The sequence below is a fragment of the Neodiprion lecontei genome, chromosome 5 (genome assembly GCF_021901455.1).
Source record: "Neodiprion lecontei isolate iyNeoLeco1 chromosome 5, iyNeoLeco1.1, whole genome shotgun sequence".
NCBI classification, from domain to species: domain Eukaryota; kingdom Metazoa; phylum Arthropoda; class Insecta; order Hymenoptera; family Diprionidae; genus Neodiprion; species Neodiprion lecontei.
In genome coordinates, this window is record NC_060264.1 from 13,054,617 (window position 1) to 13,067,993 (window position 13,377).

At 37.0% G+C, this 13,377-nt stretch overlaps 1 protein-coding gene across 8 annotated transcripts in view; it reads left to right on the forward strand.

Annotated features, from left to right (window-relative positions):
• LOC107227349 (sodium/calcium exchanger 1) overlaps nt 1-13,377 on the forward strand; it is a 1,225,609-nt gene that overhangs the window by 166,173 nt on the left and 1,046,059 nt on the right. For all 8 annotated transcript variants that reach the window (XM_046741324.1, XM_046741325.1, XM_046741326.1 and 5 more), the window contains exon 2: nt 12,064-12,336. In XM_046741324.1, the coding sequence (XP_046597280.1) occupies nt 12,064-12,336 (273 nt within the window). The remainder of the gene's footprint in view (nt 1-12,063; nt 12,337-13,377) is intronic.

The window sequence follows — 13,377 nt, forward strand, 5'->3', positions numbered from 1 at the left end:
GGCGCTGCTATGGTAAATCTACGAACGTGTCATATAAGCTACATTTTAACGGCATAATTACCACCCGTTGTTGACGCTATAAAATTAATTAAATTTATTTTGGAGTGAACGAAATACCGTACAATTCAATTATTTCCACTTTTTAAATTTTTGGTGTTAGCATAGCCGGCCACGTGTTACTTAGACTAAAGTGTAAATTGCATTCATATTATAATGAAGATAATACAGTGAAATTAATCCTGTTTTTTACTTATTTGTGCTTCATTGATCAAAACTTTATAATTTAACTAGCAGCCCATCCCGGCTTCGCACGGGCATATAATAATATAATAGAAGAAAATACACAATGTTTACAGTGAGTTTCTAGAAAAATAATACATTTATATTATTACATAATATTATTATATCCCCGTGCGAAGCCGGGATGGGCTGCTAGTATATATATATATATATATATATATATATATATATATATATATATATATATATCCATTGCATGGTATTACATGAATGTTTATATATATCGCCTCTTGAGGATCAATCTGCAACTTCTACAAATACACGGCACATGAACCAAAATAAATTCAAATACAGGTGATGAAAGAAATTAATGACATTGCAGTCAGGACGGCAAGGTGGTCTAGTGGTGTAAGTCTCCGGCAAAGCATCTCTAGACACCAGGTTCGATACCTGACTCCGTCTTTGATTTTTCAATTCACCCAAAATTTTCGAATTTGCATTCTCTATATATATATATATATATATATATATATATATATATATATATATATATATATCGTTTTCATTTCTTGACTTTATACTTTTAATTCCCACTGACACATAGACCACGTGGGTCTACAATCGAAATTCATGGAACTCAGGTTCATGAACTCTCACTGACCAAATGTATAATACGGACCGTGAGAAGAGAAAAGATGAGCAATTCACAGAGTATCATTCTTAGAATTCAAGTATGCATTTTTGCAACTAACTATCTTGTCAGCACTGCACGGATTGGCCTCTTTAAGACCAATCGTCTCGCACCGAAGTAGTTAAAGTTCAGTCAGGAGTCTCTTCCAGATGTCCCACTGTTGAAGATCCTTTTTGAACCAGGCGGATGCTAAAGAGAATCACTTCAGAAATCAGAAAAGAAAAGAACTAAATTAATTGCAGAATCAATTTAGACTTCAGACCATTCAGAACACTTCAAAATTAAGAATTTCACAGATCGCTCTGAATTAGAGAACACTCACATTCAAAACCTTCGAACTTCAGTACAACTAACCAAGTGAATAACAACATTGTGAAACCAGATTTCGAAAATCGATTTAAAGAACATCTTATTGTTAATAAATGTGTACTTTAAATTATAGCGTTGTGTAAAACAAATTATTTCAAGGAATGACCCACAACATAATTCTAAATAGAGACACGCTGCACGAGAAATTCTACTGAGACCTAAACACCGCAAGGTTTGTAAATCAAACTAAAGTCGAAAATCACGCAAGAATCTTGAGCTCATCTTACTAAAAAAAAAAAAAAAACAGAAAAAACCACATGTAACTGAATGTTGTGTGCCGTTGACTTTTGAGGTTGTGCAAATTTCCCAAAATAATATACTTCAAGATATTACAGCGTAGGTCTGATTGTGAGTCTGCGGCATGTATAATGAATTGGTAAGTTGTGTTTAAAATTCAAAACTGTGAAATACAGCGATATACGAGTACTTGAATTGATAAATTAAGGTAGTACGAGCGGAGTAGCTAGTCAATTAAAAGTCTATCATTATGAAAATTGGAAAAAGCGATATAATAATAAATTTAGGTCCAATAACAATAAAAGTACGTAACGAGATTTTTTTGAAAATATGTACCATGCTCATGTGTTGAATTATACGAAACGGAATATATTATATCAACAGTCAGATAGACTCGCATTGTCTAACCAGCTATATCATTTTAAAATTCCACCGATATAAACGGCCACACTGTACTCAGGCGCTAGAATTTCGGTCGTGTGCTACGTGTATGCCACCACGAAAATTGTTTGCGATTTTGTTATGATTCACGATGAGTCAGCATTGTTTTCATTATGATCACGGACGTAGCAAAGGACGATTTGTATCGACCAAGTTGCACAAGTGGCGAAATAATGTACGCGCATCCAGAAAAAAAAAAGTAGTGGAAAGTGAGGTTATGCCAGGAACGAAAGTTTGCTCTGGACGTCGTATTGTCGAATTTTCTACTCTCGCCCACAATCTTTGGTGCAACTTTTGTAACCGTCCCCTTTCCCTTTGACATATTGTAAATGAGGAGAGATTTGGTCCGGCAAGCCAGTTGGACGTTTTATGTACTCAGTGCAATACAAATCGCATCGTTAAAACGAACAAACGCCAGGCAAATCATCGGTTGTACGCTGTGAATGCTAAAGCTGCTATAGGTATGCAGTGTACCTAATTTTGATGAATCAACTCATTTTCGAGCTGTAGAACTAATTCTCATTTTTTATTTTGCTCTCACTCGAGTCATATTTTAACGACTAACACTAACATTTTCCTTTTACTCTCTAGTGATATTCTCGTGTCTCTCTGCTGTGAAATTTTCTTTCGTCTTTTCATAAATTGCAGCAGTGATCGATGCGGGTATAGGGGAGGCCCAACTGAATACAGTTTTATCTGCTCTTAATATTCCAGTATTGTCTACGACAATGAAACGATACGAGTGACTCGAAGGACACGCAATTGAAACTGTCGCAGAAAATAGTTGTCGGGATTGTATACAAATCGAGAAATCGTTGACTGTCGCTGCAAGCCACGAAACTTTGACACAACAAGCTGAGTTGGTATTGCCGTGGATACATATAATTGTACCGTATAGCTAAAACTTAAATAGTTTCATCGCCGTGCATATCCTACGTAAGTTCATTATTAAGTATCCCATGCTACGTTCCGAGTCGATTTTATGTACACTAGACTGGGCCAAAAAAATTGACTATTTTTTTTTTTTAAATGTATTGAGAATATCATTCAGTATGGCAAAAAAAAAATTTCATGAAATTTTAAGCCCTTAATATTAACTTTAAGAGGTCTATCATCGCTATTTTTGATTTTTAGTAATAATTTGATGTTTCACGTCAGAACTGTCGAAATATTGAAGTGAAAAAATTTATGTTCACTTATCCCTTTATAAAATTAAATTCCCTACAAAAAAGGTCTGATTATAGATTTTTGTCAGACAAGCCGTTTCCGAGTAATTAAGGTTAATAAATTGATATAATTTCTTGAGAATTAATCGAGAATTATTCGAGAAATTATATCAATTCATTAAGGTACTTAATGAATTATTAACTCAGGTACGGCCATCAATCAAAGAGATCGGCAAACAAATTTCGAGTGCTCTGCTAACTCAATTACAAACTATATATGATAGAGCTTACCGCTTCGCAGCCACACCAGAAAACTGCCTACGCCAGTTTACGCCAATGTTCACTCAAAAACAATCGTTCTTTGCTTTTTCTTCTATAACTCTTTGACGCGACTATCACAAACTGTCGCCAGGACTTAAGTAAAGAGCTTCGCTAATCGAAGCTGAAATCCTCACATGCTTCGAACATAGCCGATGTCCGTCGCGAAAAATTCTTTTGATCCAATTGGTTTTCGTCTTATGAAATTCTTGTAGCCTAACTTATCGCTGTAATAATTCTCGATTAATTCTCAAGAAATTATATCAATTTATTAACCTTAATTACTCGGAAACGGCTTGTCTGACAAAAATCTATAATCAGACCTTTTTTGTAGGGAATTTAATTTTATAAAGGGATAAGTGAACATAAATTTTTTCACTTCAATATTTCGACAGTTCTGACGTAAAACATCAAATTATTACTAAAAATCAAAAATAGCGGTGATAGACCTCTTAAAGTTAATAGTAAGGGCTTAAAATTTCATGAAATTTTTTTTTTGCCATACTGAATGATATTCTCAATATATTTTTCAAAAAAAAAAATAGTCAATTTTTTTGGCCCAGTCTAATGTACACCTGTTGATTTTTTTTATTTTAACGAGTCTGATAGGTTAGAAAAAAGAAGAAAATTCTGTGATATTGCATAGGTGGAAAAAAGATCCGACAGCGGACGACCCTGAAGTAGCCATTATCGCATCGTTCGACGCCAGATGGCAAAAAAGGGGAACTGGATGTGCTTATAACAGCCTCTCAGGTTAGTAGTGGCGCTTTTGTTTACGTTATTCTATAACATGCCAGCAGTATATTTCCAATTATCTAATAATGCAGGTCACTCATCTCTGATTGGTCATCATTCAAAAAAAATCTTGGGTTATGCGGTGCGAAGTAAGGCATGCGCTATGTGCGCTCGTGGGCATGCTCGAGCTGATCACGACTGTCGTAAGAATTACGAGGGAAGTGCCGAATCCATGGAGCCGGACATGGCGGTCCAAGTGGTTGTGAATAATAACTCGGTGAAAAACGAGAACGTCAGGGTCTCAGTACTTATAGGAGACGACGATTCGTCGACAATTGCGGCTGTACGATGAGAAACTACAACGAAAATCGATAAATGGTCCGATCTGAATCACACGTCAAAGGCTTTGAATAATGCTTTATATGGCTTACATATTTCGGTAAAAATTATTGGATATCTTTCACGATCCTTCAGTTTTGCGCTAAAACAAAATCAAGGCGATCCTGCAGCCGTAGCTTCGGCAATTAGAAATATTGTTTGTCACGCATATGGAGAACGTAATGTCTGTGGCGATTGGTGTGGCTATCAGACTTTGAGAGATAAGTATGAACACAAAGGGCTTCCAAAAGGTCAGCCGCTTGATGATCTTGGACTCCGTGACTCGCTAACATCTATATTTGCTCGTTTTGCTCAAAATTCAGAAAAATTGTCACCGTTTGCTTCGAGCGAGGCCAACGAATCGTTTAATCATACAGTAGCTAGCAAAGCTCCAAAATCGAAATTCTACGCTGGATCGCAATCTCTAAATTTTCGAGTTGCTGCATCGGTGTCGCAAAAAAATATTGGAATAAATTACATCGAAGACGTTCACAAAATATTGAAGCTATCGCCGAGTAGCATAACAAAGGAATTTCGAAACAAAAAGGACGATATCCAACGATCAAAAGTAAAAAAATCAAGAACTGTAGAAATAAAAAAGCGAAGACTATTTAACAAAAATGAACGATCGACAAAGGGAGCATCGGCACAAAGGCGCGAAGGAATTACATACGAAACTGAGAGTGGATTGACCTGCGTCTCTGAGCTCATAACTAAGTCAACTGTTTCGTGTAAGCATGCCATTCCATAGCCCGGCGGATAGTTTAAATTGTTTTAAAAAATTGAAACAATCGAATAATTCAAAAAACAAGTATAAATTGTTAAATAAAAAAAAAACTTTTTTCAGGTGAAACTTCTCTACAATCATCCGATTTTCACGATTCCGCAATTGTATTATTGGATTTGGAGACCACAGGATTTTCAAATAAGGCAGAGATATGCTAGATAGCAGCTACCCATCACAGTCAAAAGTTCAACGTGAATATGGTACCATCAAAGGGCAAGTTTCGGGAGGCGAAATGTTTGTGCATGACGCTCAAGTGAAGACTACACCGCCTCGAATGGCACTCGACAACTTCATCGTATATTTACGCAGTATCGGAAATTCTGTCATTCTAGTTGCTAATAACGGTTTCAGGTGAGGTGGTTTTTGATTATCGGAACATTTACTGAACATTAAGACGTATTTAATCCTAAATAATCACTTAATAAAAAGAGTTCTAGGTCAAGCGGATATTTTATCGTACCTCGTGCTTTTACACGTTCATTAAATATTGGGGTATAGTTTTTCATCAAGTTTTATGTTCTGTGATAGGTTTGATGCGCCGATTATACTGCGCTGCATGAGAGAATACGGACTACTACGAGAATCGCAATCGATCGTAAAGGGATTTTCCGATACCCCGATTCTTTTTCGCGATCACCTTCCTAATCGGGAGAAAAACAAAAAGAGTTATAGTCAAATTGCTCTTGCGGAAGATATTTTGGGCTGTAATGCAGCCGAGGGTGCTCATAACGCTGTTAACGACGTGTCAGTTCTGAATCGACTTGTTTCTAGCAGTGCAATCAGCAAAAATGTAATTAAAAGCAAGACAAAAGCGACGAGTGAAATATTACAGGAAGAAAAGATTACAGTTATACGTGCACGAAATAGAGAATCTTTAGAGGCAATGAAAGAAACGGTATCAGCTGGTATGAGAGGCAATATGAGTAAGGCTGGGATCACGATGCAGGGTTTAGAAAAAGCTTATGCAGGTTCCGGGGCAGAAGGAATCCGAGTTCTTCTTGGCGAAGACGTTAGAGGAAAACCGCGAGTCACAAAAAATAAAAAAATTCTTACAGCCGTCGTGACTTATGTCGAAAAAATAAAACATCATTAATCATAATTTGAAAAAAATTTATATAAAGAGCCTATTGTAATTTAAGGATATTAAGGATGCCAAATTTTATTGTAATACATGCTGCATTGTCAATATTATATTGTGACTTATTATTTCATTAACCCTCATTTTCCATATAATTTTCCCTCATTAATTGCACTGAAAATATCAAAAAATTGAATAGAAATAATGGACATAACCTAAAGGACCTGCCTTTTGAGAAAACTTAATTTATGGTTATCTCATATTCTTTATAAAATTGATCGTTCAGAAAAACGATATCAATTTTCATTGCATTGTCATATGCTTCGTGGCTACGGTTCATTTTCCTACTGATCGGAGCACAGCTGGCGCCATGCAGCGTTGCCAAGTCTATATCGTTGTCACCACGATAGCAGAAGCAGCCGACGCACGCAATAATTAGTCAATACAATCGACGATTTCTAATCGGAATATCCCGTGACCCTTATTTTTTATGAGACGTACGTAATGGTGACATCTTTTTCAACATGTAACCATTTTTTTTATTTATCGTGTCTAATCGCGAAAGGTCTATATTTATATCTCAACCTTGTGTCAACACAGATTTCCGATATGGTGTGGGATAATTATCTTCACTTCACAGATTAATTAATATTATAATTAGTCGGTAAGTCGCTTAGAAATTTTGCAGGTGTTTCCGTACATGTTTTTGCTATAGCATATAAAAAAAAAAACGTATTTTTGTCTAATAGCGAGGTACGTGCTCGTAATACCTTAAGCTATACTTGTTGTCCTTAAATTTTGAATAAAAAGTGTTTCGAATAAAAAAATTTCTCTATCGTTTTATCTTGCTATTTATTGATTATTTGTTAGAAAATTTAGATAGTGATATGTGTGTATAGATGCGCCAATTGGATCAGCAGTGTTACGATTTCGCGTTCGAATCATGGTGATCATAAGTCAAACTAACGATATTAACTATGAATGCTACGGATCTTAACAGTTATAAAAGTTGTGGTTAACTGAAAACTAGTTTATCAGTCATTACGTGACAGTAGTATTATTGCCACATAATTACAAAAAGTAATCACATCTAGACAAAAAACATTTGGAATTCAAAAAAATTCGCCAAGTTAACAAAACCACATTACGATAAAAATACAAGAACAATTTATTCATTGTGAGTCTCTGTCGTTAAATTCGAAAAGGACCCCAAGCATTACGAAATCTTGGGTAGTAGGTATACGTCATGAAGTCAGACGTCGCTATTCCGTGTATTGATATCCAAACATTATTCCAAGACCTACATATTTGGTAGACACATTTTTATTGAAAATCAATTAGGAATTATATCGACAGAGAGGTCACGGCCAATTATCTGTCGCATTAGTAACGTAGAATAGTGACGTGGAAGTATAAGTTGCACATATTCTTACAGTGTGAGGTAGTATTAATTCAATCACACAAAACAAAAATTTGATACTGTATGAAAACAGTACGTTTGAATAATTCACGCCGCATATGAAACAAAAGCTCTAATTTGTCCAATTCATCCGTTCAATGACTTGTTATTACTAGTTTGCTACAAAATATTTTAATTTTTACTCACGACATGTGAATTCAATTACAATAAGTAGGGTAATTCCGGGTGAGATAGCCATAGGGGAGAGATTGCCCATCGAAATAATTCCTAAAGCTTCCGCCCACAGCCGACCTATCACTGTCAGTTCTACTCTGCCATGACAGCTAAGTTCACGGATGATAGTGCGGTGCCGAAAAACTTCGCAAGGTACGTAATACATCAACTTCTCGTTTCTAAGTAGGTGAAAAATTATTTTAACTTGGACAGTAGGACATCAAAATCGAGTTACTTTGTTGTTTCATACCGAATTTGTGATTGATTATCGAAGGAGATTGTACACCCAACAATCTAACCTCAAAAAAAGATTTCATGTACCGCCAATATTACAGCAGGGGGGTGGGCCATCTCTATCATGTGGTCGGGATAGATGGCCTGGAATTCAAAGGGTGTTATGGCCATATGGCCATCTCTCCCGGAATGTGGTTCATGATATATTGTTGATCAATTCCTATTATATAGCACCCAATTCAGTGGTTTTACCGTTTGTGTTCAATTTGTTTCAGATGCCAAACAAGTAAGTGCGCAAGGTGTCAGAAACTCGCGGTACATGGACGCAGGATCAGCTCTCAAAGGCAATAAATGCAGTTAAAAATAGTCAAACCATTCACTCCGCTGCCGCAATAAATGGAATACCCAGAAAAACTTTGGAACGACTCCTAAAAACTGGAAATGAAGTAAAAGGAAGGATGGGTCCCAGCTCTTCATTTGGAGACGAAAATGAATTACGCCTGGTACAACACATAAAAAAAATGCAAAAATCTGGGTTCCCTGTCACTAGAGATGATGTACGCATGATTGCCTATCAATTTGCACAACAGTTGGGTATAAACCACAAGTTCTCCAATGAAAAAGAAAAGGCAGGCTACGACTGGTTGATTTTATTTTTATCAAGACATCCAACCCTATCAGTGAGGAAGGCTGAAGGCGTTTCCATAGCTAGATCCCAAGGGATGAATAAGAAAGAGGTAATGGACTATTTTGAAGTTTTACGACACGTGCTTGAAGTAAATGAATTGTTTGAAAAACCCTCAAACATATTCAATATGGATGAATCTGGGCTGCAGCTAAACAACCATCCTGGACAGTGATTGCAGAAAAAGGCTCTAAGTCTGTTTCGTCAATAACATCAACCGAAAAAGGTGAGACAATTACTGTCATCGCTTGCTGCAATAGTGAAGGAACATTCTTACCCCCCGCCTGCATCATGAAAGGCAAAAATAAAAAACCCGAATTCGAAGATGGAATGCCTCCAGGCTCGGTCCTGTTTATGTCACAGAAGTCAGCGTACATTACGGCAGCCATTTTTTTGGAATGGCTCAAGAATCATTTCCTTCCAAGAAAGCTTGCTGGAAAACTTCTATTGATACTCGATGGTCACACGTCTCACACCAACTCTGTAGAGATGCTTGAATTTGCATCTAGCAATGACATTGTTTTAGTGTCCTTGCCAAGTCACATGACCCATTACCTTCAACCCTTGAACAGGGCGGTATTCAAATCAGTGAAAGCTCACTTCTACGAGGCTTGTCGTAGTTGGCTTAAAAATCATCCTGGTCGACGCATAAGTCGAGCACAGTTTGGATAATTACTCAATCAGACATGGGGTAAGGCAGCTGTAAAATCAATTCATATTATTTTTACTTTTATTTAACATATGAAGCACATTTTTTCACACACAGTCACATACAGATACACACACACACTCATTCCAATTTATACATCGTTTTCTGATTTGTCTCGGAGTTCGGTGACATTTTTGAATAAACAATAATTCAAATTTTGACTTATCTATGATGCTCGTTTTTTCCCACGTTGGCTCCTGCCCTGGGACTGGAATCCGGAACCGAAGTTGATGATTTCAATATTTTCTCCACGTTAACTCTTGTTTTAATTACTGGCCAGTTTCCGTTGAGTTGACTATAGAGAGATGAGCGGACGACCGATCCCTTCGACGTCCTAGAGCCAAGAGACCGAGCTCACGAAAGCGAACTCGGTAGTGTGATCGGAGGGGGGGAAATGAGAAATCGAGGATCGATTAATTCTTCGATTATAGAATTCGATTTTAACCGCGGATAAATTCAAAATTTGGATTTATCACCTTACACAGCTACCCATGGAAATGCTGCGTCAGGCTTCAAATCTACGGGAATTTATACATTTAATCCACGCGCTATACCTGACTATGCCTATTCACAGGAAACTGTTATAGTGAATCAACCTGATGCGAGTGATGAGACTTTACCCTCAACATCGGCAGGAGAAGTAGGAAAAAGAGTCATCCGTACCGTTACTGCTCCAGAAAAGCCCCAAGAGAAATCTAAAACTTCAGAGCACGAAAACCTCAAAAAAGAGACACCGACTAAGATACTAACGCAGCTGTCTCCAGTTCCAAATCTCGTTCATTTAACTAGAACGCGGGCAAAAAGAGTAGCTGAAGTTCTCACAACCCGCTCGTACATGGAAGCTCAATTGGACAAGGAAAACAGACGTAAGCCACGCAAACAAGCTGCAGATACTTTAAAATCAATTATGAAAAAGCGGAATCCTAAGAATGAAAAGACTGTCAGCAGTGCAGGTTCTTTGAAAACTACAGTAAAAAAACGAAAAATAAAGAAAGAAAAGACTTATAGCAGTGACGAAGAATTTTTATTAGACAGTAGCAATGACTTTGACGACTCAGATAACGATGGGTCAAAAGAAGAAGCTTGTCTCTGTGTAGGATGTGGAGAAGACTATGAAAAAACGGAAAAAATCGAAGATTGGTTGCAATGTATCAACTGCAAGACCTGGATGCATGAAAACTACACGGATTTTGATGATATGTGCTAAAAATGCGGCGAGGAAAAGAAGAAAAAGGCCAAAGAACAACGTAAGATCTCCAAGACAAAGTAGGACCATCTGTCCCTACGTCCTAGGTCATCTCTCCCATGATCATCGAGAGAGATGGCCAACTGCACTTTTTTGTAATTTAATTTTTATTAGTGATTTGTTGTGCAATATAAACGTTCAAGTTTGTCAGAATTTCTTTAATAACCTAATAAAGTTTAACTGATGTAATGAGTTTCTTTTTGATAACTAATTTTGAAAATTACAGCCACTTCAAAAAACTATGGCCATCTCACCCGGAATTACCCTATGCATTTACCGAACATCGCTTTGTGCGATCGTATACGAGAGCTAAATCACAAGCGCCTGAACCTCAGCGCTCCCGTACACTCGCATACAACGATATTAGGACCTCAATGAACGGCAATTCGTACGAGAAAAAAATAGCATCAATGAAATGGATCTAACTCATCTAAAACTTACTTTACGATAATCTGTTCGAAGCTAACTGATTAATTCACTCAACCTTATGAAGTTGTCAGTTCTATAAAATATGAATCTAAGCTGCAAGTGACAAAAAAAACAAGTTACAAATTTTCATTAACATTCCCATGTATTATTGATTGTGTTAAAAAAGTGTACAAAAAAATCTAGTACACTTATTTAATGGCGAGATCTATCCTTAGATACATTATTACACGGGAGCATACAAGACACGAACAAGTATAATCATTTCAATGAAAATTAAAAATTGAATGTGCCCGTTAATTACGTAGCGCTTGGAATGATGTTTCGATATGACTTCACAAAATAACCAGTTCCGAAAGCACGACGTATGCCTACTTGCTGAGAGACCTTAGCGCTTGGGGTTCTTTTTTGATTTCCCAACCCAGATCGGCAATATCTAAATTGTTCTTGTATTTTTATTGTGATGTGGTTTTAGTAACTTGGCATACTTTTTTAAATATGAGATATTTTTGCATTGATGGGACATTTACAGTAGCAGAACTCATTATTTGTAGTACACTGATGTTTTACATTTTTCACAAATTCATACGTCAAACCAGTAGGTGTAGGATTGTTTTGTACACAAAAATTAACATTGGATTATTTAACAACAATTGCGTGAGGCCTGAATATTTTTTTTTTGTGTTTCAGACTTAATAACTGCAGTCAACCTGCAACGCTTTCGTCGCCGAGCTTGGCGACGGTAATGATCCTCGATGATGACCATAGCGGTGTCTTCGGATTCCCGGAACGCGACGTAGAGATAGTGGAGAGTGTTGGTCAATATTCCCTCAGGGTAGTTCGCTATAGTGGGGCTCGGGGTCGCGTTACAATACCATATCACACCGAAGAAGGTACAGCAAAACCGGGGAAGCAATACGTCGACCTGACGGGGGCCATAACCTTTGAGGACAACCAAACAGAGTGAGTTCATGAATTTTGAGTACTATTTTTAACGAAGTCAATTTTATGAGCAAACGAAGGAACGAAAACTTCTGCTGCGTCCGAAATCACTGTGAAGGCTACTTTATATAATCCAAACTTGAACGGGTGATCTTTTCTATTGTTCGACAGAGCTTCAGAAAGTTCACCAACATCTTAAAACAGTAAAAGCGAGATAGAGTGCTTCCACACTACATAATGATATTTCCAGGAAACGTGATTTTTCTCCAGTAAAAATTGCATTTTTAGTGTGTTCATTCTTCTGATAATATTAATCATTGGTTTTAAGTACTTCTGATTTTTGTAACTCTTTTATTAAGTCATTAATACACTGGAACTACTTTCTTCTTCACCCTTCGCGCGTTTGTCAGTCTGTCGTCTACACGGGAAAATGGTATCTTCACCAATCCTGAGCCCTTGCTTCCGCGCATACGCAAGACAAAAATACAAACACAGCGAATAATGAGGATAGAAAATTGACGTGTGTCAATTTAAAGAGCATTTATCGTGTCATAATAAATTTCTGTTACCCTTAGTTAAGGACTTACCGTTGACACTTCAGCGCAATTCCCTAATTCGCCTGACAATTGAACAAAAGTAAGAGAAAATTGTTGGACGCCGGATGCGTGTGCGTGAATTTTAGATAAAAAGAAAAGGCACGATAGATAATAATCAGGGAATTCGACGAATGGCTCAGTTAGGTTCAGGTACTTAACATAAACTAGTAGCATAGTGGAATTCAAAGGCAGCTGACGATGGATAAATGAATAAACCAACCAATGTCAAAGAAATTCCCAGATAACTTACAATTAGTTACATATTCTCGATTGAATTTACAAGTGTCGATGATCAGACAAATTAAACCTTATAAAGGTTCAAAATAAATTTTCTAAGCTTCAACAGAATAGTCAACATCGGTAAACAAATCAAATGGTAGTCGCTATCGAAAATTTTAGAAGAATAAACTCAAACGATAGATTCTAACAAAAGGTGACAGTTGGTGACGGAGTAGGATGTAAGTCG